This window comes from Medicago truncatula, chromosome 6 (genome assembly GCF_003473485.1).
Source record: "Medicago truncatula cultivar Jemalong A17 chromosome 6, MtrunA17r5.0-ANR, whole genome shotgun sequence".
Lineage (NCBI taxonomy): Eukaryota > Viridiplantae > Streptophyta > Magnoliopsida > Fabales > Fabaceae > Medicago > Medicago truncatula.
The window spans coordinates 19,619,663-19,643,965 of record NC_053047.1 but is presented as its reverse complement, the minus strand read 5'-3'; the positions used below and the strand labels follow the sequence as shown (position 1 = coordinate 19,643,965).

At 32.8% G+C, this 24,303-nt stretch overlaps 1 protein-coding gene across 1 annotated transcript; it reads right to left on the bottom strand.

Annotated features, from left to right (window-relative positions):
- Window positions 1–15,899: 15,899 nt before the first annotated feature.
- On the bottom strand, window positions 15,900–22,738 carry LOC25496488 (polynucleotide 3'-phosphatase ZDP). Its single transcript, XM_024786458.2, has 7 exons — window positions 22,494–22,738; window positions 21,137–21,196; window positions 18,559–18,630; window positions 16,787–16,858; window positions 16,614–16,670; window positions 16,371–16,447; window positions 15,900–16,036 (listed from the first exon to the last, which is right to left on the bottom strand). The coding sequence occupies exons 1-7, from the start codon at window positions 22,716–22,718 to the stop codon at window positions 15,934–15,936; spliced, it is 666 nt and encodes a 221-aa protein (XP_024642226.2). The 5' UTR covers window positions 22,719–22,738; the 3' UTR covers window positions 15,900–15,933.
- Between the last annotated feature and the right edge of the window lie 1,565 nt (window positions 22,739–24,303).

The following is a 24,303-nucleotide window of genomic DNA, read 5'->3' as shown; positions in this document are numbered from 1 at the left end:
CTGAACCGTGCCAACATGTTAGAACATCGTATCCAACATCATGCATGAATATTTATTTTAGAAATAAGGAAGCCAATATACAAATATCTAACACAAAGACTTTATAAAACTTTATAGACCACAATGATTTTGTGGAATAGAAAACTTTGGACTTAATAATACCAATGTGGGTAAATTCAAATTTTAAATTTGTGTTCATGTGTCACTTTCATAATCATATAACAAAGTAATCATAATCATAATCATTATCAACAATTTCAAATTCATTTTTCATACTAATTCAAACTAAAATGTAATCAAAAAATGTGTTTATGTTGATAAAAGGTACCTATACCTATAATTTGAGTCCTCCAAATAAGATTCATCAACTGATAATATAAATATGATGAAGGAGAACAAGCAACCAAAACACCACCTATTGTTCAAAGCAAACTCTCACCCATTAGATGATAAGGCTATATAAACACCTCCAACTGGGATTGCAAGTAAAAAGAATGAGTAACAATACAAATATAGCGAATCTAAATGTATGAACACCAATACATATGAGTAACAATACAAAATAGAGAACTTTCAAGTATCTATAAACTTTCCATAATTTTTTGTTCTACAACTATATCTAGAGAACTTTATTCAAAATAGCTCTTGGTAAAACAATCTTAGTATTGGTTATGACATACCTAACTTCAACTGTTTCCTTTCAAAATCACTGTGGATTAAACAATATCAGTAACCATTTAAATTATATGAAAATTACCGTAATGACAGATACAGAAAAAAATATAAAAGATTTAAAAAACTTCTGATTCAATCAATATACCTAATATACCTGAATGTTTGTTGAAAATTTAACAATATCCACAACGACTATCCTAGGTGCCCCAAAAGTGCGAGCTGAAAGCATTATAACCACCAGATAGAGGGAAGAGATGTATTAAAATTTCCGTTATGTGACGCAACACCGGAAAAAGGGTAATATACATAAACATGAACCGCCAACAATGAAGGAACTTGTAACATATTCACTAGAATTACATGAAAAGTTCGTGAAAGCAATTAAGGAACTCATTGTTTATAGTATGCATATTATAACCACCAGATAAAGAATGCATACTATACGCATCAAGTTCCTAATAGCCTGGACAAATTTTTCATGCAAATCTAGTGAACATATTACATGTTCCTTCTTTGATGGTGGTTCATGTTTATCTTCATTACCATTTTCGATGTTGCATCACTTAATAGTAAATTTTAAAACTTCTCTTCCTTCTATTTGATGTTCTAGTTTTCATACACTTATGATTGTTTTGGTATGCTACAGACATGGGAAAAGCCCTTATGTGGCACGACTTTTGGTTTGGTAAGAAAAAATGGGACTTGCCACGTAAATGGCTTAGACTCTTGAGGATTTCATAAGACAATTCTTCAATCTTGAGACACATCTTGTTCCAGAATAAAGAAATCTTGGAATGTAGAATCTTCTACTACAAAATACAAGATTGAATTAATTAAAATAATTACAAAGGTGAAAAAGAGAAGATTGATGTAGGATTCTTTTTTTTTATGAATTTAAAAACATCTACCAGAGAAAAGAAAGAAATAAAATAAGAATCTTGTCCCAATGAATAAGGAAAAAATGATGATTAGTACATCTATGAAATTAGAACCAAATAATTTGACGCATAATCTTTTTTTTTTTAATAGAGTAACAATCAAATTCTAGAAACTCAAAAGTTAATTAAAAAATTATATTTTAATTTATATTAAATGCCTCTTAAAAAAAAATTATATTAAATAAACATCCAGTTGCATGTTGGAGCATGATTTCATTTGAATGATGTGGACCAATCGAAAAGCAACTGTTCAAAAGAGAGTGCTTGAGCAACTGTAGCTAGCATTGCTCTTGACAAGTTCATAAGTCTTGATCTAATATATAGCTTGGCAATATCTACCATGTGTTTAGTTTATTGTAAAATTTGTCAGATTTGCTGAAGAAAGGTGAATGTGCAGATGGGGATGAAAATGGCCACCAAATAACATTGTCATAAATCCCACAATCAAATCGAGGAAGTACCAAAGGTATTAATCAATTGTATATTTAATTTTTTTTTTATAATTGTATATTTTCAAATATTTGTTGAAAAATAAAAATAATAATTTCAATTAAAATTAATATTACTATGAATTTTGTTTTCATCTCAATCCTCTTTTTGGGTTGGGATTTCATCTCAGGCTCTTTCGCGTTTTTTGTTTGATTTAACATGATCTTTTCACATGATCTTTCACATGAAATTTCAATTATGAATTCTTTTTCCACAATCTGCATTTTTTCTGGATTCTTATAGTTTAGTCGAAATTTCATTTGTAATTTTCATTATTAATAATCACCGTGGTGCAGGAAGTTTTTGCACAAAAACTATGCATTCAAATTAAAGCCCTACTTGGTGAAAGCAGTGTGAACATTGGGTGTATATCAGTGGATGATTATAGTGAAGTACTTGATACGATATGCCAAGCTGCATTTGGTAGCTTGGAGAAAGAGGAAGCACAAGACTGAAATCACTTATATTACAGGAGGTAAAGACCTATTAATCCTTTATTATTTTATAATTTTTTTAAGTTTTTTTTAATATTTTTATCTCTCTAAATGAAATAAATGGAGATGGTCTAACTCGTTGTAAAATAATCATTATTGTCACTTTATTTAAGAAAAATTTTAAATTAATGGCAATGTAATGTCTTTTAGTGTCAAAACAAGAAAAGAAGATATGTCAGAAATTTCCATTAAATCTGTGGAAAACGGTTACCACTAATTAATTGTGAAAGATTTGTTAAATTTAAAAATATTTATCGCTTTAAGGGTTTAAGGTGTTATAGAAAACGGTTACCACTAATTAATTGTGCAAGATTTGTTAAATTTAAAAATATTTATCGCTTTAAGGGTTTAAGGTGTTATAGAAAACGGTTACCACTAATTAATTGTGCAAGTTTTGTTAAATTTAAAAATATTTATTTCTCCTTATTATTAAATGTGAATTAAAATATAAATAGTGAGAAGAAAAAAAAAAAAGGTTTCATTATTGTTGTGGCAGACAAGAATGGTCTCTTCCTCCAACGTATCTCTCTATGCAATGTAGAATTCAAAGACAACACTTTGCTCCAACGTATCTCTCACTTGTGAGATTCCACTACCCGCAAGGTTGTTGTTATCATGGATGTAGTCTTTGTAGAAAATGAGTTGTAGAGTGAGCATAAAAAAGACAACACTTTCAAAGAGATTGCAATAGTGCATATGGAAGAAAAATTCAAGGAAAGTGATTCTTCTGAAGCTGAATCAGAGCACGATGTGCAAGAACCAAATGCGGTCAATGGTGGTGCCTGTCGATCAACATGTCAGGCGCAGAAACCATCTCAATAGTCAAAATATGTAATGAAGATCCAAAATGCATATTGTCTTCTAATGGAAGAAGGTGAACCTTCAAATTTTCAAGAGGCGTTGAAGAATTCATATTTTTTTAAATATATGACAATAATGCATGAAGAAATGGAGGCCCTACAAAGAAACAAGACATGGGAGCTTGTTAAACTTTCAAAGGGTCAAAAAGACATTGGAAAGAAATGAACATACGAGATCAAACATGATTGTAATGATCTAGTTGAACAATATCGTGCAAGACTAGTTGCAAAAGGATATTCTTAGACAGAAGGTGTTGACTTTAATGAGATATTTTCTCCGGTTGTTAGACTCACTACAATACAGGTAATGTTGGCAATGTGTGTTGCATTGGATTTACATCTTGAATAGTTAGATGTAAAGAGTGTTTTTCTACCTAGAGAGCTTGAAGAAGAAATTCATGTGCTCCAATCGAAAGCATTTAAATAATAAGCAAAAGAAAAATTGGTTTGCAGGTTAACTAAATCTATGTATGGTTTAAATCAAGGCGCCCATAGGTTGGTACAAGACAATTGATTCTTTCATAATTAGTTTCGATTACAACAAACTAATTTCTCACTGTTGTACATACTACAAAAGGTTTTATGGTAATGATTTTATCATTTTGCTGTTGAAGAGGAGAATAAATGCTAAGAAGGAATAGATTCTCTGCAGCTGTCCATCCATTATGGCCATTCATGCACAAGTTACATTCCTAGTTCAAAGACTGAGATTTAACCGAACAGACTGTACGCTGTAGAGGATCCTGGCTAGAATGAAAAGGAATTATATAATCTATGTTGTGGGACTAGTCTTTTTTAAGAATGTGAGTTATGGTTTTGATGTTAAGAGAGTATTCTTGGCGCAAAGCTTTCTTTAGTTGGCATGCTAATTATAAGATTGTAACATTTTGCGAATTCACTATATTGTTTAATGTTTTTTTAAGAACGCCTTTTCATGCGTGTGTGTGTGTATATATACATATAACTTAAAATAATTTCGGGCTACTTGGTATTTACAAGTAAAGAAGATGTTTCTTGTATATTGTTCTCTATTCTATTCTTTTTCTTTATAATTTTTTGTTCTGGACCGGTAAGAAGACCAATCACACGTTGACACGTGGCCTAACTTACACTGCTAGAAGGCTCTGCGCCTGATTGGATACATCGGATTTAATTGCACCACACCGCATACGAGCACACCCTCATGCGAGGATCACCTTACACATGTCCTCTAACCGTCCCTAATCACACGCTGCAAAACCCAGAGGCGGTTAATCCCAATGCGCACCTATATAAGGGTGACATTGCTTCACCCTAAAGGTATGAGTCACTTTTCACAACACTTTCTACACACTCTTTCTCGGTTCCATTAGTGACTTGAGCGTTGGAGTGTTAACGTTCCTACAGGCACCTTTCGTTTCACCGAGAAGACTCATCGTCATCGTACCGGAAGCCATTGTTATCACACCAGAGCATTTTCCGCATCCATCCCCACCGGACAGATCATTTTTTTTTTCTTAAAATGTAAACAGTATTAAATTAGGAACTACATTAGGAACAAGGTGTGCAAAGAGTAGATCAAATAGATTGCAAAGTGTCAGAGCAAGCACCATACAACAAAAACATGAACAACCAAAACTGCCAACAACTTAAACTACAAAACTGGGAACCTATTCCAAGTATAACAAAGAAAAACATATATTCCTATCAATCCATATAACATGAACTACCACACCAAAAGGTAGAAAAAGACACCAAAATCATATCTTCCTATCAATCACATGAGCACAACACTGCATGTTATAAAGGAAAAAAGTCCCCTTGCAAGGAAACAAGTGTTTAATGCACATTCGTTCCAACTAAGTTGTTGAAATTTCATTTTATTCTATAATGTTTTTAAGTATTGTCGATTTAACTTGTATGTCTTGTAATTTTAATTGTGTTACTATATGTATGTTTGATGGAAAAAAAAAAAACATGTTTATGGTTAATTTATGTTGCTTTTCTTTGAAAAAATGTTTTAAATCCGATAAAGGATTTAATTGGAACTTAGTTTCTGATCCAATTAGTTTGTAACTTTTGATTGGGAAAAAATGACCTATTCTAACTTCTGATCTATTGCAAAGATTTTGAACCTTGTAACTTCCAATTCACACGAAAAAACTTCAATTTAATTTTTCCCGATTAGAAAATATTGTCCGATCCAATCGTAATGTAAGCCTCGATCATCATATATACAAGGGTAGTTGGGGGAGGGGGTTGAAAATGAGAAACTAGGGTCTTTTGGGCCAATAGAGCAATTTCCTTGATGTAGTATCTAACGTACATAGGCCCAAACCCATTAAACTTAAACCTAATGACGCATCTTCTTTGTTACTCATTGCATATAAAAGTGGCCTCATCCACAATATGTTCATCCTTAATTTCTTCCTTGTAGTGCTTTTCTTATTTATACTTTGTTTTTGTTCTCCACACTTTCTTTCGTAATTCTTCATACCATTTTTTTTCTTTTCACGAGTTCTTTGAAATACTCTATCGATTAATCAACTATTCAATATTTCACTGTCTTTTAAGTCCACATGTGGTTAATCCTTTGATTCCTCTACCAAGTCTATAAAATCATTGATAGAATCCCAGATCTAATAGTTTGACCAAATATACTACATGTTTATTTTCTTCTCAAACTCTTCATATTAGCCGATCTAGTTTGATTGTTGCAATAATGGATGAAGGTAAATGTGTAGATGAGGAAGAAAATATTCATCAAATAAAATTGGCATATATCTCACAATCAAATCAACGAAGTACCAAAGGTATCAATCAATAATATAAGTTAATCTCATTCATACTATATGAATATATCTACATCGCTTAATTTTTTTGATGTCCACTAAGGATGTATGATTATATACCCTTTAATGCTTATTTTGCTTTACGTTCACTATTAATTATAAGGTTGATTTGAGTTTATAGAATTAAATTGTTATTTAAAAAAATAGTTTACGAGTGAAATTATTGGATCTAACATCGTTGATTTATTGATCATCAAATTATATATTTTTTTCCACGAACACAAGATTGTTATTTTATTTTATCTCATTTTTTTTGATACATTTTTTTGATTTCATAAAATAAAAAAAAGAACGGCAATCCATATCAATCTTCTCTTTTTCACCTTTGCAATTATGTGCATAAATTGATTCAATCATGTTTACTGCAGTAACAGATTTATTATGGGAGTATGTCCAAGTGAACCACATGGACACGGGCTTCTTCCAACCATTCCATGGCAACAGATCCAAAACCCATGTTTCTTCCTCCGCCGCGGCCGCCACTGCATACACTTTCAAACCACTTCAACAGCAGGTAAGCTTAAATTTCCATTGTTATTTGCATGTCTTAGGTTGTTAATGTTAATTTACTTTAAATGATTCAATTAAATGTTGTGAGTGAGTGAGTGGTGATATTGTTTGTTAATTATATATATTATAGGATGACAATGATATCAAGAAAAAGGTGTTGATTAAAGCCGATGAAACAGTGACCTTAGAGAAGGATGACTTTCACTTTAGGGAAGGGGCATTGGTTGAGGTGTGTAGTGATGAAAAAGGTCTTAGAGGGGCTTGGTTTTATTTTATAATTCAAAACTAGAGGGCATCTATGTTAGTTTTGCATGAGAAGTATTGTTTACTTTTTTTCTGAAACAAACAGTTAGTTGTCCTACAAAATGATGTTGTCTATGTATTCTCTATTACTGCAATTTTATATTTGAAATGGTTTTGTATACATTCCATATGTGTCCATTTTTGTGTTTATTGGTCACTAGACCGTCGACCCGTGCTGTTGCACGTGTCCTATAGACTGTAATAAAGACTGATCTTTGTCGGTGTTCTGATTTCTTTTGTTGTTGATAAATTTGCAATTACCGATAGAATTCATTTGTAGGGGAGAAAGTTTTACATAATATAACTTGATGAAGATGTAGAGGAGTAAAATCAATTCCTTTTAAGGCATAAATGCCTGAAAAGAAAAACCCATTCAAAAAACAAAATTAACTATATTTTTTTTGAATTTCATGGCAACCTGATTTATAGACATGAAACATGGTTATGTCATAGACGACATACTTGCTTACGGCTTTAAAATTGACTTGCTTAATTTTATGTATTTACTATGGCTTTTATTTGGGCATTCAAAAATGTAGGTTACATGCATTGCATTTGTCGTCAAAAAACTTTGAAAAAAAGTTACATCCTCCTGCACAAAGAATTAAAAATCAAATGTCACTGATTTGTGAGCAGAATTAATTGCATACCTCAATATCCTTTAAACATCTCAAACATAAAATATCAACTTCCCATTAATCATGCTTTATACAAATCAAACACCAAAAGCATCTTAAAGTCATAACTTATTCAAAGTTTGAAACCAAAAATAAAAATATTAGTAAAAACACCATTGATAGCTCATATAAAAGAATTAACAAAGAAGTTCTTCAAAAAATACATAAATATAACTTCATATCTCATCAAATTTCAGTCTTTAAATAAGCATCAATAAGTATATGAAGTAACAAAAAAATGTATATAATACCAATTTATAATCCCAAATCTAATAGAACATACATCTTTAACCTAAAAAGAATATGAGTGGTGAAAGTTAAATCCAATGAGATATTCAACCGGGAGAAATAATTAAAGCTAAAAACTTTAAGGTGATGAAATAAAAATAAATGCAAGGAAGAAAAAAGAAACAACTCACTCTGAACAAAGAGTTTAATCTTCGGTCGCTTAATCCAAACACGCTTTGAACAGAAATATTCAAAGTTGGGATCTTTAGAATTGTCGAAAGCTTCAGTTATGGCTTTTCTAATACAATAAAAGTATAATATAAACCAAACTAATGATTTAGTATTGGTGATATACATTTGATACCTCATCGTAGGTTAGGGAAGATGTGTCATTAGATTTAGGGACAATAGGCTTAAACCAATGTAAGTTAGATACAACATGGTTATGTCATAAAGTATTGCCCAAATATCTTCTCTTATTTATAAATCTTAACTAATCAAGCTATACTTAACTCTAATTCTAACCTAAAAATTTATCTCCTTTATTTGTAGATTTATTTTCTCTTATTTATAAATCTTAACAAGTCAAGCTATACTTAACCCTAACTCTAACCTAAAAATTTCCCTCCTTTGTTTGTAGATTTTTTTTTTGTTGATCCCCCTTCTCTAAGGTTTGATTAACAACATATTTTGTAACATAATTTGATATTGAAATTATTGATCACGTTCCTCCTTAAACAAATGCCATAAGGTTCATGTTTTGTTAATACTACTGTAAAATGTTTAAACAAGAAGAAGATGTGGCACAATAACTAAAAAGATCGCAACAAGTTCTTTTTTATTTTTTTTGTTTCGTACTATATCCTAATTTTTTTTGTTCCTCCGTTAAGTAAAGGTTGTTGTTCCTTTTTCTTTCATTATCTCACAAAAATACATATGGTGCTATTTTTATTTTCAACTCATCCTTTCTTTGATTTAGGGATTTCAAATTAAGAATCTTATTTGTTTTCAGAATCACAAAAAGGAAATTCTTGGGTTTTCTAAATGTATTGTTGATGCATTGCTTTGATTGTTTGTTGATGCATTGCTTTGATTGCAGGTGAAAATGTTAAATGTATCATAAGATATAATTTGCCTATAATTTCTTATGTTTTCAAGATTCACTTATAAAATTAGATAATTTTATTTTTGCTTTGAGTGTAGAAAAGTAAATTGATTGTATTACAAAACAGCTTATCTCTCACATCAGATGCCTATTCCAAAACTAAAGACTTTCTCATAATATGGTTTATGTATAATGACCATATGCAAAAATCAAATCATTGGAAGAACATGTCATTTCAATATTCGCAAAGTATAAAACCTTTTTTGAATGTATTCGCAAAGTATAAAACCTTTTTTGTGTTAAACGACTTATGTCATTTCAATATTATATTATGTTATATTCGCAAAACAAATGTTTCATTATGGAATGAACTATGTCATTGCACTCATATTATTTTATATTTCATTGTCAATTATTACTATTGATATGACCTATGCGTAAGCACGGGTCGATGGTCTAGTTTTTTTTAATATAGACTCATACTCTCTTATTGTAGGTTAACCTAAGCGAAAATTGCTTTTCTAACATCAAAAGCTTCCTAATAACACATGAAAATGACTAAAAACACCTCAGCGGTAGTTAACTAGCGCTTGTTTATGACTAGAAAACCAACGGTAGTTAACTACCGCTTGATTTTTTGGTCATTTTCATGTGTTATTAGAAAACACTGGTTGTGAAAACAACAAATGTCAACATAAGCACAAATTACAATGTCACTTGCCAAGTGCGTATAGATACATAAATGTCACTAGCCATTAGCCAAGTAAGTCATTTGAGGCAAGAACCGCACAATTTCCAATACAATGCTATATTTGATTCCTTAAGCAGTGTCCCAAGGATACTTGTTAGCATTTCCCTTATTAAAATATTAATATGTACATAGAAGAAAGCATGTGTTCAGAGGGTGTTTATGCATTTTATTAACTAGTCGCCATAACTTATGTTCACAACATAGTCACTTAATTCGTAATTCGCGGTTGTTCGTGGTAGGTGTACTGGTTTGCATTACGATACGAGACATGTGGTGAATTTGGTACATATAAGTGTATAGAGCTTCGGTACGCATCGTCCGTAGAATCAATACTACCTAATTAAGTATAGTAAACTATCAATAAATTTTTATGAAAAATATCTTTTTTGTCCAATGTGAATATTTTCCACTACTCAACATTGTCGCCACTCCGGAATGCAAAATCTCTTAATATTTAATCAGTTAAATTTATTAATAGTGTGAAAAAATAGAATGATTATAATAAACTAGTGCCCACTTACCAAAACTCCTTTTGATATTCATTTTTTCTATGGGTGTTATTTTACGAGGAACGTTTAAGCTTCAAAGAGATTTTCTGCTATAAATTTATTTGCACCACCAAAAAAATTCTTTTATATTTTATCTCTTACTCAGTGTCTTCTTTCTTTTCCTTTGATTTTAACCTACTTTGTTGCATGCATGATGTTTCAATATACACCGAACCACCATACACCATACATCAATACCATATGAGTTATGTTATTTGTACATTTAAAATTGGACAACCAATACAACAACCTTTAACTTTGTGAGGAGTACATAAATCGAAATCAAGTAAAATATTATTAAAAATAGAAAATAAGTTGCTGGTTGTACGATTTGGTTGTTCACATATCATTCCTCATATCATATAGAGAAATGATATTTAAACATTCATTTTATGACAACTTTTGTGACAACTTTCTCTCTCATACTCACATTACTTTTTACTTTATCTCTCTATTGCTTTGATTTTCGTGCACATACCAACTTATTCTTTGTAAATTATGGTTGTCACAAAAGTTGTCAACCAAATGGTTGTTCAAATAACACTCCTCTATCATATAATATGCAAATAAGATAAAACAAAACTATTTTTTACCATGAGGAGAGACACTTGTATAACAACAAATCCTTCATAAAATTGATGTAAAAGGAAAAATTCTATCAGTATTTTTAGTCTTATAAAAAAATTTCATCAACATACTAATCCTTGTAAATAATTTTGATCGGGTTTTTTTGTCCCTAAGAATGCTAATGAAAAATCATACATGGACTACAAAGTACAATTTTTTTTTGTATCAACTAAAAACAAAATTATGGGGATTTATAGGAATTATTTTCTTAATTAACTTTATTCTTTTTCTTAAACGTAGACATTTGTAGCTTTCAAAAAGAGCTCTCGCATGATGAAATTCTGAATATTTATTTGACTTTTTCAACTGGAATTTTGACACTCCTTATGCTAAAATCTTCTGATTTTCAGTAATATATTCCATTTTAGTTTCTTCAAAAAATAATTCTGAATATTTATAAGAATTATTTGCGAGGAGCAATACATAGTTAAAAAAAAAGAGGAGGAAGTGGTCAACATAGATTACAATATACTCAACTTCAAAATATTTTAGATGATTTTTTGGTGTCAAATCAAGTTTCATTTGAGAAGTTTGATCTTCAGTGTGGTGATTTTGATGAGAAAGCACATGAGTCTCAGAGGAAGTTGGTTCAGACGGAGACTGAGTGTCACGAGGTTGTGGTGGAAGAAAATCCCAAAGTGAGGAGTGTTGATATTTTCTCGAAGTCTAGATCAACGGGGGTTAAGGAAATCACTCGTGCAGAAGGGTGCATGTCCTTCTCAACGGTGGGAGAGTTCAAATTCTACAGGTTTAACAGTGGGTGCACCGGGGCATGTGATTCCTTTTGCCAAATTCATGGAATTCCTACCAAACAAGAGGAAGAAGAAGGATGATATATTCTTTCTATAATTTTTGCCACCCTAACAGTGGTTGAAGCGTCAAGCTCAATGACGTAAAAGAAAGCGCTTGGTGGGAGGCCACCCATCCTTTTCTTATTTTTTTTTTTGTTTTCAGTATTTTATTTCTATTGTTGAGTCAAACAATTTTTCGATAATTTTCGTTTTGGATTAACTTAGTTGTATCCCCCTGTTATGTGATTGAATCTGAACTTGTTTATTATTGATGAATTTGCTTGTTTGTTGACTTTTTCTAATTTAGTAACAAATGTTTGTTCAAGTGGTATTCCAAAAGTTCAAAAGGAGGAGTAACTTGTGTTTCAAAGGCGAAGTATACTACAATTAAAGATAGGTAGTCACAACTCCCAGAAATCTAACACTGTAAGGTTCATGGCCAAATTTTATTTTTCCAATTTATTTATAAAGAGTGTTTCATGCATCTACATTTCTAGAACTTGCATTGTTTCTTTACTGTCGATTGATCTTTGTCATATACACACTGAGGCAAAAGTGTTTGGTCCTGTGAGCCTTTTGAAGCCTACCCTGATGTTAATTGATATTTTATCCTTTTCTTAGCCAAATTAAGCCGGTAGGTTTAGATCTTTTTATTCGGTGACAAAATACATTACAAACTTAGAGACTTTTAGGATTTATTCAAAATTGTTAAGCTTAATACATCATTTGGTCCCTTAACTTATTTTCCGTTTTCACTTTGATCCTCTAACTATAAAGTGTCTCAAATTGGTCCCTTATATCTTCTGCCGTTTATTGTTTTGGTCCTCTCCATTAGTTTTTAACATCAAATGTCTAAGGTGAACCATGTTTAAAGATGATCCACCATAGACATTATTAAATTTTTAAATTTTAACCTTTTTGATTTTTTCTTTAAAAGAGGATTGTTGGATCATGTAGGGTCTATTGTATTTTACTGTGAACCATTGACACTTAATTTTTTTTTTTCACTTTTCTTCATCTTCTTCATCAATCTTAACCCAGAAAAAAAAAATTAAAGAATTCAGATTCAACCCTTTTTAAGTTCTTTATCATGAATTAAAAAAATAAATTAATTTCTCCAAATTCTCTGATCATTATCAACACATCAACGACGACGACAACAACAACAATGAAGAAACAACAATAGCAAATCAAATTCAACCCTTTTTTGTTATCTTTCATCATCATCATCATCATGAGTTAACATTATAAGAGAGAAAAGAAGTGTTCAGGAGGTTATGTGTTCGCAACACCACCGATAACCCTAACCTCCATGGTAGGTTGTCCTAATCTTCATCCCTTAATCTCAACCTCCCTATTATCACAACAACCACCAATGGACACATTAGTGTAACGCCCTAGTCGTTATTTAATTATTTCTGATTTATTTAGAGTCTTTTATATGATTTTAAATAATTATTGTTGATGTTGTGGTGTATTTTTATTAAATGATTTATTTTTAGTATTTATTAAAATAATGTGAGAAATAGAATTATTTGGAGTTTTGGGGTTATATTTTAATTAAAGAAATTAAGTGGGAGATAATTAGAATTAAGGGGGAGTTAATTAGGGAGTTAGAGAAGTCAGAAAACAGTTTTACGTACAAGCAGTTTTTGGGAGAAAAATCAAGAGAAGAGTCAAGAAGGGAGATTCTGATTTTTGGGGAGTTTTTGTTCATCAAACCAAGGTAAAGGTGAGACTATCTCTCAATGATAATGGTTATATAATTCTGATTTTTGGTTTAGCATAGTTCCAGTTGAAATTGAGAATTGGGGTTAGGTTTTAATCTTTGGTTTTGGGTGGAATGAGTGTAGGAACCATTGTAATAGTATTAGAAGGTGTTCAAGGCGTAGACAGTAATTTATTACACTTCTGTAAATCGTTTTGGGCATTGAAATTGAGAAAATTGGGATTTTTGGGAAAAACCTGCATTCTGTCCGTACAGACCTTCATCGCTCGCCTCAGCGAGTAGCTTGTCTCGCCTCGCGAGTGAGCAATCTTCATAGCTCGCCTCACGAGCAAGACTACTCGCCATGGCGAGTAAGTGAGTGGGGAAGCATGATTTTTAAAATGTTGTTATAAGATGTAAGTTGGATGGTTTTGAGTGCCTAGACGTTTTTAGAGAGGGCTGGGCCAATTTTTAGATTAAAAAAATGATTAGGGAGCTTAAAAATGAAGATTTAGTGAGAAAAATGTCAAAACTCCCGAGAGCACCATATTCTTGCTCGCCTCGTACTCGCCATAGCCAGTAACCCATTCCTTGAGTTCGCCATAGCGAGTAGATGTACTCGCGAGGTGAGTTGTTCAGTACCTGAAGCCGTTTCTATGTACTTGAATACTGTTGATTGAATTCTTGTGTAGGACAATGGTTATAATTAATTGTGATATTTTTACTAGAGCTGTTGAATTAAGTATGATGAATTGTTGATGGCTATTATGTATATTTATATATAAATAAATTATACATGTAGTTGAATTTCATTTCAAAGGTTGAGGTATCATCAGTTGGATTGTTGGGAGTGTAAGTCATATTCATAAATATGCATTGTTGAGTAGTAGTTGTCGTCGTTCATGCTTTCGTTGTGTTGTAGTTGAGTTGTATGTTGATATACACAAGTGGAGTTCATTGCATAATCATAAACTGTTGAGGGCTCATGCCCTGGAACGCCTTGTTGTTCAATTGGAGAGGGCTTATGCCCTGCGAATGCTAGTTCATTCAATTGGAGAGGGCTTATGCCTTGTGAATGCTTTAACCATTCAAATTGGTGAGGGCTCATGCCCTGGAATGCCTTGTCATTCAAACGCGTTAAATGGTACCACATGCATGTGCATTGTCGCATTTTGTTGTTGAGTCATAACAGTGTTGTCATATCATTGCATGAGTCGTTGTTGTTGGTTGAGTAGTCGTTCCTGTTGGTTGAAATTGAATATGTTGATAATGTTGTTGACCATGAAATATATAAGTATATTGAAGTATTGTTGATATTTAGGGTGTTAGATTCAATTGATGAATTATATGTCTATTATTGTTGTTTGTGAATCTCACCCTTTCTGCTTGAAAATGTTGCCCTTTGTATGGGTAACTTGCAGGTGATGAAGAGTAGTAGAAGTGGTGGCTCAAGTGTCCTAGGGCTCTGATACGTAACGGGATAGAAAATTGTTGTTTTATTTTCATTCCTTATGTATCAATTTTGAAACATGTTGATGGAGCCTTTTATCGTTGTTGAACAAATGTTATTGACTATTGATGTTGAGGCCTTTGTGTCAGAATTTATTGTTGGTTATTTAATGCTAAGTGATTGAAAAATATTCCGCTGCAAAGTATTGGTTTATCTATCAAAGTTGATTTTAATGAATAGCATTTTATTCTATTTAAGAAATTTTGAAAAGCAGTGTGACATTCCCGTTTATTGTTGAACTCTGATTTATTTATTAAATATTTACTTGTTGGGATAACGGGGTGTTCCAATTAGCACTTCCAGATTTATCCAAAATCAATCTCTTCAATAAGAAGAAACCAGATCCTGATTCAATCGTCAATACTTCTCAACCTCCCTTGGTGTCTTGAAACGTGATTGACCTCTTAAACACTGTACCAAAATCCCTTCCGTTGTTGCTTCACTTTTTCCGACTGATTGTGTTTTAGGTAGAAAGAGTACTCTTTCTGACCTGTAGTATGCTGCTAGCCTCTAGCATGTGTTTATTATCAAATCAACAATAGCAACAACAAATCGAGAAGGAAGAAGAAAAGGGATTAAGATTTTGGGCAATCCAAATTTTTTTTAAGACAAAAGGAAGAAGAAAAAGGTTTTATAGTGTTATCGTTTTTGGGTTTTGATTTTGGAATGAAGAAGAAAAACGTAAACTCAGATTTTATAGTGTTATTATTTATAAAAAAAAATTATTAGTTAAAATATTGAATTGAATTTTATAGATGTTTTTAATTGCCCATCCTATTTTTGTATTCTGTCCTAGTGAAACAATGTTTTCTAGTTATTTTAATCAATTAACCTGTCATTAATTCAGTATTTTCTATAATCAGCCAAAATTGAATAATAAGCTTTATTTTACAGATAAAAGGGACACACCAGCTTGTAGCCATTGTTGTATAAGCTTTGCAGTTTATCAGGAATTGAGGGATACATGAGAGACCAAGCATCTGGACCAACTCCGAAAGAAAAGATAATTTTCTCAAAAATTAGAAACTTTCGGAAGGATAATAATAATAATAATAATGATAATAATAATATAATAATAATAATAATAATAATAATAAAAAGGGTGATATTATTATTATTATTATTATTATTATATTATTATTATCATTATTATTATTATTATTATAATATCAAATCAAAAGGGTGATATTAATAAAATATATCCATTTTAAGAACTTGTTTGTGCTAGCACCACATAATGTCACCAGAAGCCTTTGATACTTCCATTTACACCCAAACCAATAGCATTAATGATAAAAAAGTTATGACTTCAGATGTAGACATACCTATTCACAGCAGTTTTCGCAAGACAACCATCAAAATCAAATGCAGCAATTTTACTTGAATCTTCCTGACCATCATCCTGCAAATTATCAAAGCATAGAACAAGGGGGAACATGTAAACCATACATAAAAGTGTGCAATTTTTGTACGCTCGTCTACTTTTTAATTGAATAGTTTACACCCTTCCAGTATAACCATGCTGAAAGTACACACACACACACCAAGGCCAATACTCAAATTCTCACCCGTTCAAGAAAAATGACTGTCTGGAAAGCCTTCCATTTAGGCAAAAGGGTAGCATCCTGGATCAATAAAGTGGAGTAAAATTAGTAAGGATTGGTCAGTACATCGAAGCTGTCAAGTAATCGAATAAAGTATAAAAGTAAAAAATAAAAATAAAAAGGAGCCAAAACCTTGCCTTGTATGTGCTCTTGACATCAGAAACTGAAATGTTGATATTAATCGCAGCTTTGACATCAGAGGTGGATAACTGCAAGCAATAAATATGAATAACAAAAAGAATTAGGATTTAGGGATAAAAAATAATTACCAATAATACGCAATTTGAAGGAGAAAATAAAAATTGGAAAATAACATAAACCAACAATACACGGCTTCTGGTTTAACTGTATACATCTTTTCCAGATGGATTTGACTCATTTTAGTCTCTGACTGAAAGTCGCAGATATTGTTACATTAGTTCCTAATCGTTGGTGGTGATGACATAGCATGTTAAGTACTTGTGTATTATATTGGTACCCACATGTCTTGCCATATGTCATCTGATTCACCAAAAAAATAAATGATTCTTCTTTCTCATCATCCTCATCTCTCTTTGGCTCCCCATCGCCACTGTCACCATCCCCCTCCCCCTCTTCCTGTTTTACCATGTTGGGTACTGCTATACTGCGCGTTGCCGTTACCGCTTTGGCTCTGTCTGCCTCATATATATTTATCTTCATTACTCTTTCTGAGATTTCTCTCTAACATACACATCGTCGTCTCAACATATATCTTGCTCTAATTCCATAGCTTATGACTCTGTCATCCGAAGAATCTATTTTCATTTGCTTCATGATTTACATTTCCCTCTAACATACACATCGTCATTTCAAAATATCTCTTGCTCTAATTCCATAGCTTATGACTCTGTCATCCAAAGAATCTTTTTTTAGTTGCTTCATGCTTTTCATTTTCTATAATAACTAAGCCCCACACCCAATGACAACTTTTGTTTTCTGTTTTTTTTCTTCTTTCGAACTCCATGTTTTTTCTGGGAACGAAAAAGGCTATTTGCAGATTTGAGGGTTTTTGTGAGATTTAAACAACAATTGTTACTTTACTTCAGATTTAGGAATGCAAAATGGGAACTAGTTTGGATTGCGATGATGGGAATTATGTATTGTATTGTCATAGGCATATTTATGCCTCGGCGAAATGTTGAACCGATAAGTTGAATTAGTACAACTATGATATCCGCATGATACACTATAAGAGGAAGAGGGGAGATAAAGGAAAGTAAACATTGGTTTTGGACGGGGAGGCTAGAGAGAGTGGATAATTAATGTGGGTGAAAGAAAGGGTTGAACAATATTTATTTTGGTCAATTTTGACTTCAGTTTGATCTTTGCTAACACAGATAACATATATAGCTAGACATCCAAGAGTCTGCATAACACTAAACATGCTACATAATAACTTCAAACGACATTAGGTGGGATAACCACTATGGGACAAACATAAATGTTTACTCTCAAATCAAAACCATTGTTTCCAATTTTTGTAAGATCGGGGCTAAATTTTTTTAAATATTCTCATCAGGGTGCAGAAACCACCATCCATTGTAGTCAGGATCGAGTGCTGGCTCGTAGGATTGTACGACTCTACGTCCTATAGCACCTTGACACTTCCACTTTACTCCGGTTCGTTTTTGCCCTGTTTTCCTCTGTTTTTTATTGTTTTCTTTATTTTTGTTTGGTTCCTCTGTTTTTCCTCTATTTTCTCTATTTATTTCTGTCAACTCTATCAAAAACCTACCGATCCTACTTATGAACCGTGTTACGTTCCTCGTGTTTTCGTTCATTCACCGGCCGACCGGTCCTCCGTAGGACCTCGATCCTATACCCACCTATCTCTCCCCAAGCTACACAATTGGTAATTCAAAAACTCTTTACCAGTGCACGTGCTTACTTTTGTTTTCTTTGAATCCCTTTCGTCAGCATCTTGCTCTTCATTTTGTATGCCTTTCGTTTTTTTACTTGCCTGCCATGTAAGAAGTGTAACATACAACCAAATGCTCATTAGTGCAAGCAATAATCATGAAGAACAAAGAGAAAAAGATCATCAGAAAACCAAACGACATAAACCAACATCTTTTCCAGATACATACATGTTCAGAATATCAAGTAAGACTTCCATATAATTACAAAAAATAACATTCAAACGCATTTCCTTTTCAACTTTAAAATGTTGTCCCATGTTAGTAATAGGACTCCTAAGGGCAGCAGTTATAGAATAATAGTAGTTTATTTAATAATATTATAAATAAGTAACTGTTACTTGTGTGTAGTAATTGCTGTCTACTAAACTTCTATGTAACAGCTATAGGACTTAGTATTATAAATAAGATGCAGAGGAAAAGAAAGGTATTCAGGGATTGGGATAAAGGATAGGTAGGGAGAGACCAAGCTCTCGAATTCTTGGAGGGGAGAGAACCAAGACTCTCGAATTTCTTGGGATTATATTGTAATCTTACTATTAGTTTATATTTTGATATCAGTTCCTATCACTGGTATCAGAGCAGTTCTGACCCAGGGCAAGAAATTCAGAGTAGAGGGAAAATGGACATGCCACAATTTGATGGCAGCAGTGACGCTTATTGGTGGTTGATTTGTATTGAGAAACATTTTGATGTCGTGGGAACACAGGAGGGTGAGAAGTTGCTGGAGGCGGTGAAAGCCTTGCGAAACCGTGCTCTCGTATGGTGGCAGTGGTGGAGTCGATGGCATCTGCATGCGAGTTGGCAAGCGTTTCACATTGCACTTCTTTGGCATTTTAAGCCGGAGTATAGAGACGTTCTACCTATATCTGATGAAGAAGAGGAATCTGGATTGGAATGGGAGTCATCGACGCCTCACACATTCAGCCTTCAATCAGAAGAAACTGATCAAGGAAATTATGAACTCATTCAGACAGCAGAAGAGAAAAATGAGGAAAAGGTAGAGAACACAGAAGAAAGGGATGCAGAAAATTCCTCCGTGAATGTCATCATTGTGGAAAAGCAACAAGAGACCAAAGCAGATCAGCGCAAATTTCTTGGTATCGACAGACTTTTTTATGAACATGGTATGAGTAGTGTGTTCGAATCGATGGCGAAATTGCCTAGAAAAACTATCGGAGAGGGATGGGTTTCACTCGAGTTGGGCGGCTTACCTCCACGGCTGCCAAAGCCACCAGATCCAGACGTGTTTGTGGTGAAGGGTGGATGATCCTTTGGTTTGATCGAACTGGCACTGTGCCTATTGCTGCCAAAAATTCCTCCCCAGAAGAGAGTGTCTGATGCATGCATTAGTTATCATGTTTCACACCTTGCTCTGTCACTCTACTTCAAGTTATGGGACCCTGGTGGACACTTATTTTATCCTTCACCTTGAGGACAAGGTGAATCTTTAGGGGGGGAGTATTGTTAGTAATAGGACTCCTAAGGGCAGCAGTTATAGAATAATAGTAGTTTATTTAATAATATTATAAATAAGTAACTGTTACTTGTGTGTAGTAATTGCTGTCTACTAAACTTCTATGTAACAGCTATAGGACTTAGTATTATAAATAAGATGCAGAGGAAAAGAAAGGTATTCAGGGATTGGGATAAAGGATTGGTAGGGAGAGACCAAGCTCTCGAATACTTGGAAGGGAGAGAACCAAGACTCTCGAATTTCTTGGGATTATATTGTAATCTTACTATTAGTTTATATTTTGATATCAGTTCCTATCATCCCAGCATTTCCAAGCATAAATGTAATGCTTTTTCAAAAAACATTTCAACTTCAGGTTCAAGGAAGATGTTTCCATTACACACTTCGGATGGATTTAGTATTATACAAAATGCGTTCAAATTTGCCGTGGATGCAGTTGGAGAGATTATGCAATTTTTTGTTGACCAATATGCCGTTATAGACTATTTCGAGTGTCATTAGCTAGAGATCATTATCAAATTTTGATTTAAATACTATCTGATTCAGACTTAAATTTGTATCATATTCATTTCATTCTTGGTCCCACCTTCAAACGAGTGTCTAATAAAGTTATAACCTAAGTTTTGTTTGGCTGTCTACTGTTTGTTGTCTTCGGCTTCATAGAAACAAGATCATTTTTAAGAATGGTATATCTAATGGGTTTGGTTTAATAAACCATATCACACTGGTGCCTTGGAGTAGGTTTGCAAATTACAAGTTACAAGGCAGGAAGGTTACATTATGGTTTTGCTGAATGGTGCACTAACTCTCTAATGTGTATTCAAAGCGATTTTTGAACTAAATTTTTGCATCAAATTGGAGTATCCCTTGTACTCTTCATAGCAATATTCATGTTGCTTATAGAAAGAAAAAAACCCAAGTTTCATTGGGAAACAGTCACATTAATATTTATATTAGTGGCTCATTGCTTTCATATTGCACTGACTAAACTACTCACTTTCAAATTCGAGATGTGCGAATTAAAGGCATAAAATGCAGATAATAAAATTTGAGTCAGAAAATGGAGCTCTCACCTCTTCAGAGTTGTCCTCCTGTTCAGTAAATAACTTCGTGAGAGCTTCCTGGTCACCGCTCTGGAAATACATCAATAAATAAATAAAAGTCAAATATCTCTTGCGGTCCTTTAGGATTTATTATAGAACATTATGGTGTAATTTGATCCATGTAGCCGACCCCACCTAATGGGATAAGGCTTAGTTGTTGTTGTAGTTTTTGTTGTTTATCTTTTGCGGTCTTTTAAGTTAGATGTTTGAGCAAGTTAGTTATTTAAAAAAAAAATTGTAACAAATTGGACTTTTAAATCATAGAATATTTACATTGTTATCCTTTTTTGATCCAATTATGTTAAAAGTGCTTACATGACCTCTTAACATTGAGGTGGTAGTCCAAAAAGTGCTTATGACACCAAACATGATTACTTATGCATGTTTTCTTCTTGTTTTCGAATTCAAACCTAAATTTACATATAAATCAAGTAATCGATTTTATTTCAAACTTATAATGAATAATACACCTATGGAAACAACTTTGATGGATAGAATTGGATCAATCTGAAGCTGTTTTATAACATGCCCAATTGGAAAAGTCATTCTCATTAGACCTACCAACTTATCATTGAACAACCACATAAACAGTTTTGAATTGTGTTTGATGAAAAAAGGGTAATGGTGGGGACATTTTATAACTTAAAACCAATATGTTCCAAAAAAACTTAAAGGACTAAGGCCTTGTTTGGATAAACAGCTTAATTTTCATTCATGATAAGCGCTTATATGTAAGCTATTTCTACAATAAAAGATAAAACTTTAATGGTCATTTTGGTCTCTGAATGTTTAACTTAACGAATAATCACAGTAGTCCCTCAATATATACAAATTTCAAAATAGTCCCTAATTGTGCACTTTGTAAATCAAAATAGTCTCGGACGCTAAAATAATTCCTCAATACTCACAATAACTCTTCATATAAGAACGGAAATGACAATAAGTAAGAACTGATATGAAAATAAGCAATTATATTGAAGGACTAATATGACAATATTACACAATTATTTTAATGACAGGGACTATTTTGAAATTTCGATACAATGAAGGACCATTATGACTACTTGTTACACATCCTGGGACCAACATGACTATTAGCCAAGATAAAATAATGATAAGCCCTTAAATGTAAGCTATTTCTACAATAAAAGATAAAATAAAGTTAGATTGTTTTCTTAGAAGTTATAAGCTGTCTACTCGAGCTTATGAGAATAACTTCAAAACAACTTACGAACATGCCAAACAGTCTAACGAGTGTTTATGCCACTAGATAAACTCAAATAACTAACTCACTTACAAAAATATTTGAAAAGAAGAAAGGAAATACCTTCAAGGAAGAAAAACCAATAATTTTATCAATTGAGGAGTAAGAGGAGGGTACAGGAAAGCAAGTGAGGTGGTGCCATTTAGTAACATCAAAGCCTCTACTCTTGTCTTTTGTAACCAAACCCAATCTTAGGGTTTTAGATTGTATAGCTTCTGAGCATTTCTTGCACGTTGAACGGTTAGACTTTGCGTACTCCGCGACAACCGATGACTCCGACGGCGCCATTGTATGACGATAGGCGTTCAACAAAACTATTATGGAATGAACAGGAATAGGAATGAAGAATTTGATACAAATTAACATAAATAAATAGTTACGACACAATTTAAAATTATGAAATTTGAGTTATAAGCTTTGGTGAATGGTGTAACGTTATCAAATAATGTTGCAAATTTTGGATTGAAAGTGTAAAATAGAGAGCATAGTTTATACCTCTTAAACTAAGAAGACTCTCGCAGATCAGATGGAAGGAACTGCGCAGCGCGTGTGCTTTGAATGAAACAAACGACTACTTTGGTAACCATGTTAATGTGTGATGGTGAATACTATGATTTATTTGTGTATGGGCATGTTTCCTTGATAATGCAAATGATGTGGAGATGAACAATATAATCGGGTGTTGTCCTATATATTGTGGTGAAAATTGTGATTGTTGTCGCATTATCGAGTCTTGTTACATGTCCATGCATCATAGTCGTGTTGAGATTGTAGTTGTAAAAGGGTTGAACTCTTTTACTTCGAAGATTATGTAAGACAGGTGTGAAATCTTACATACGATGTTCAAGTGGCATCGAATCGAAGGTGACGAACTGGAGGTGATTTGGTACCACATGCATTTATATGTCAATAAGTGCATATCATGACATGAGTCTTATATGAAATGTGATTGGTGATTGTTCATGAAATGTGATTGATGATTGTTCATGGAATATGATTGGTGATTGTTCATGAAATGTGATTGGTGATTGTTCATGAATTGTGATTAATGATTGTTCATGAAATGAGATTGGTGATTGTTCATGAAATGTGATTAATGATTGTTCATGATAAATGTGATTGGTGATTGTTCATGAAATGTGATTGATGATTGTTCATGGAATATGATTGGGGATTGTTCATGATATATGTGATTGGTAATTGTGTATGAATAACTGTAAATTGATATTTGTTCATGACACATATGATTGGAGATTATTGATGTGAGATATTGGGGTTTGATGTAAGTATATGTATGGGAATGTAATTATTGATCAAGTGCATGATGTTTAGATGAAATATTCATGTTAACTGTTATTTGGATTATGATGATGTAATACTTACCCAAAGTGGTTTTAACCGCCTACATGTATGTATGGATGGGTAGACGTTGTGCAGGGATAGTTGCTTGGTGAGTCTTTTGTGCTTGGTGGACATTGGGAGCTTTCTTCAATATCGGTGTTAGAGTTAGATTGGCTCTGATCTAGGTGTCGTGGTGTCGGTCTAGATTAGCTTTTGTTGGACTTTTGTTATTTTTGGAGTTTACCCGTATGTTGGGATTTTGAGATGCATCTATGTTGATGTAATTATTGATTCTTAACATGTATGTTTGCATTACTCTGGTTTATATTCCGCTGCGACTGTTGAGATTATATATACATGCGTGTTTGAATCTTGGTTTTGAATTTTTGAATGATGGTGTAGCCTCTATTTCTTGAATAAATGTATTATTTGCATGTTTAATTGCTTTAATAGAAATAGGAGTGTTACACATATCCCACCACAAAAGTCCCAATCCCCAATCCCACAAGTGAGGAGACCTCCTTCAAGTCCT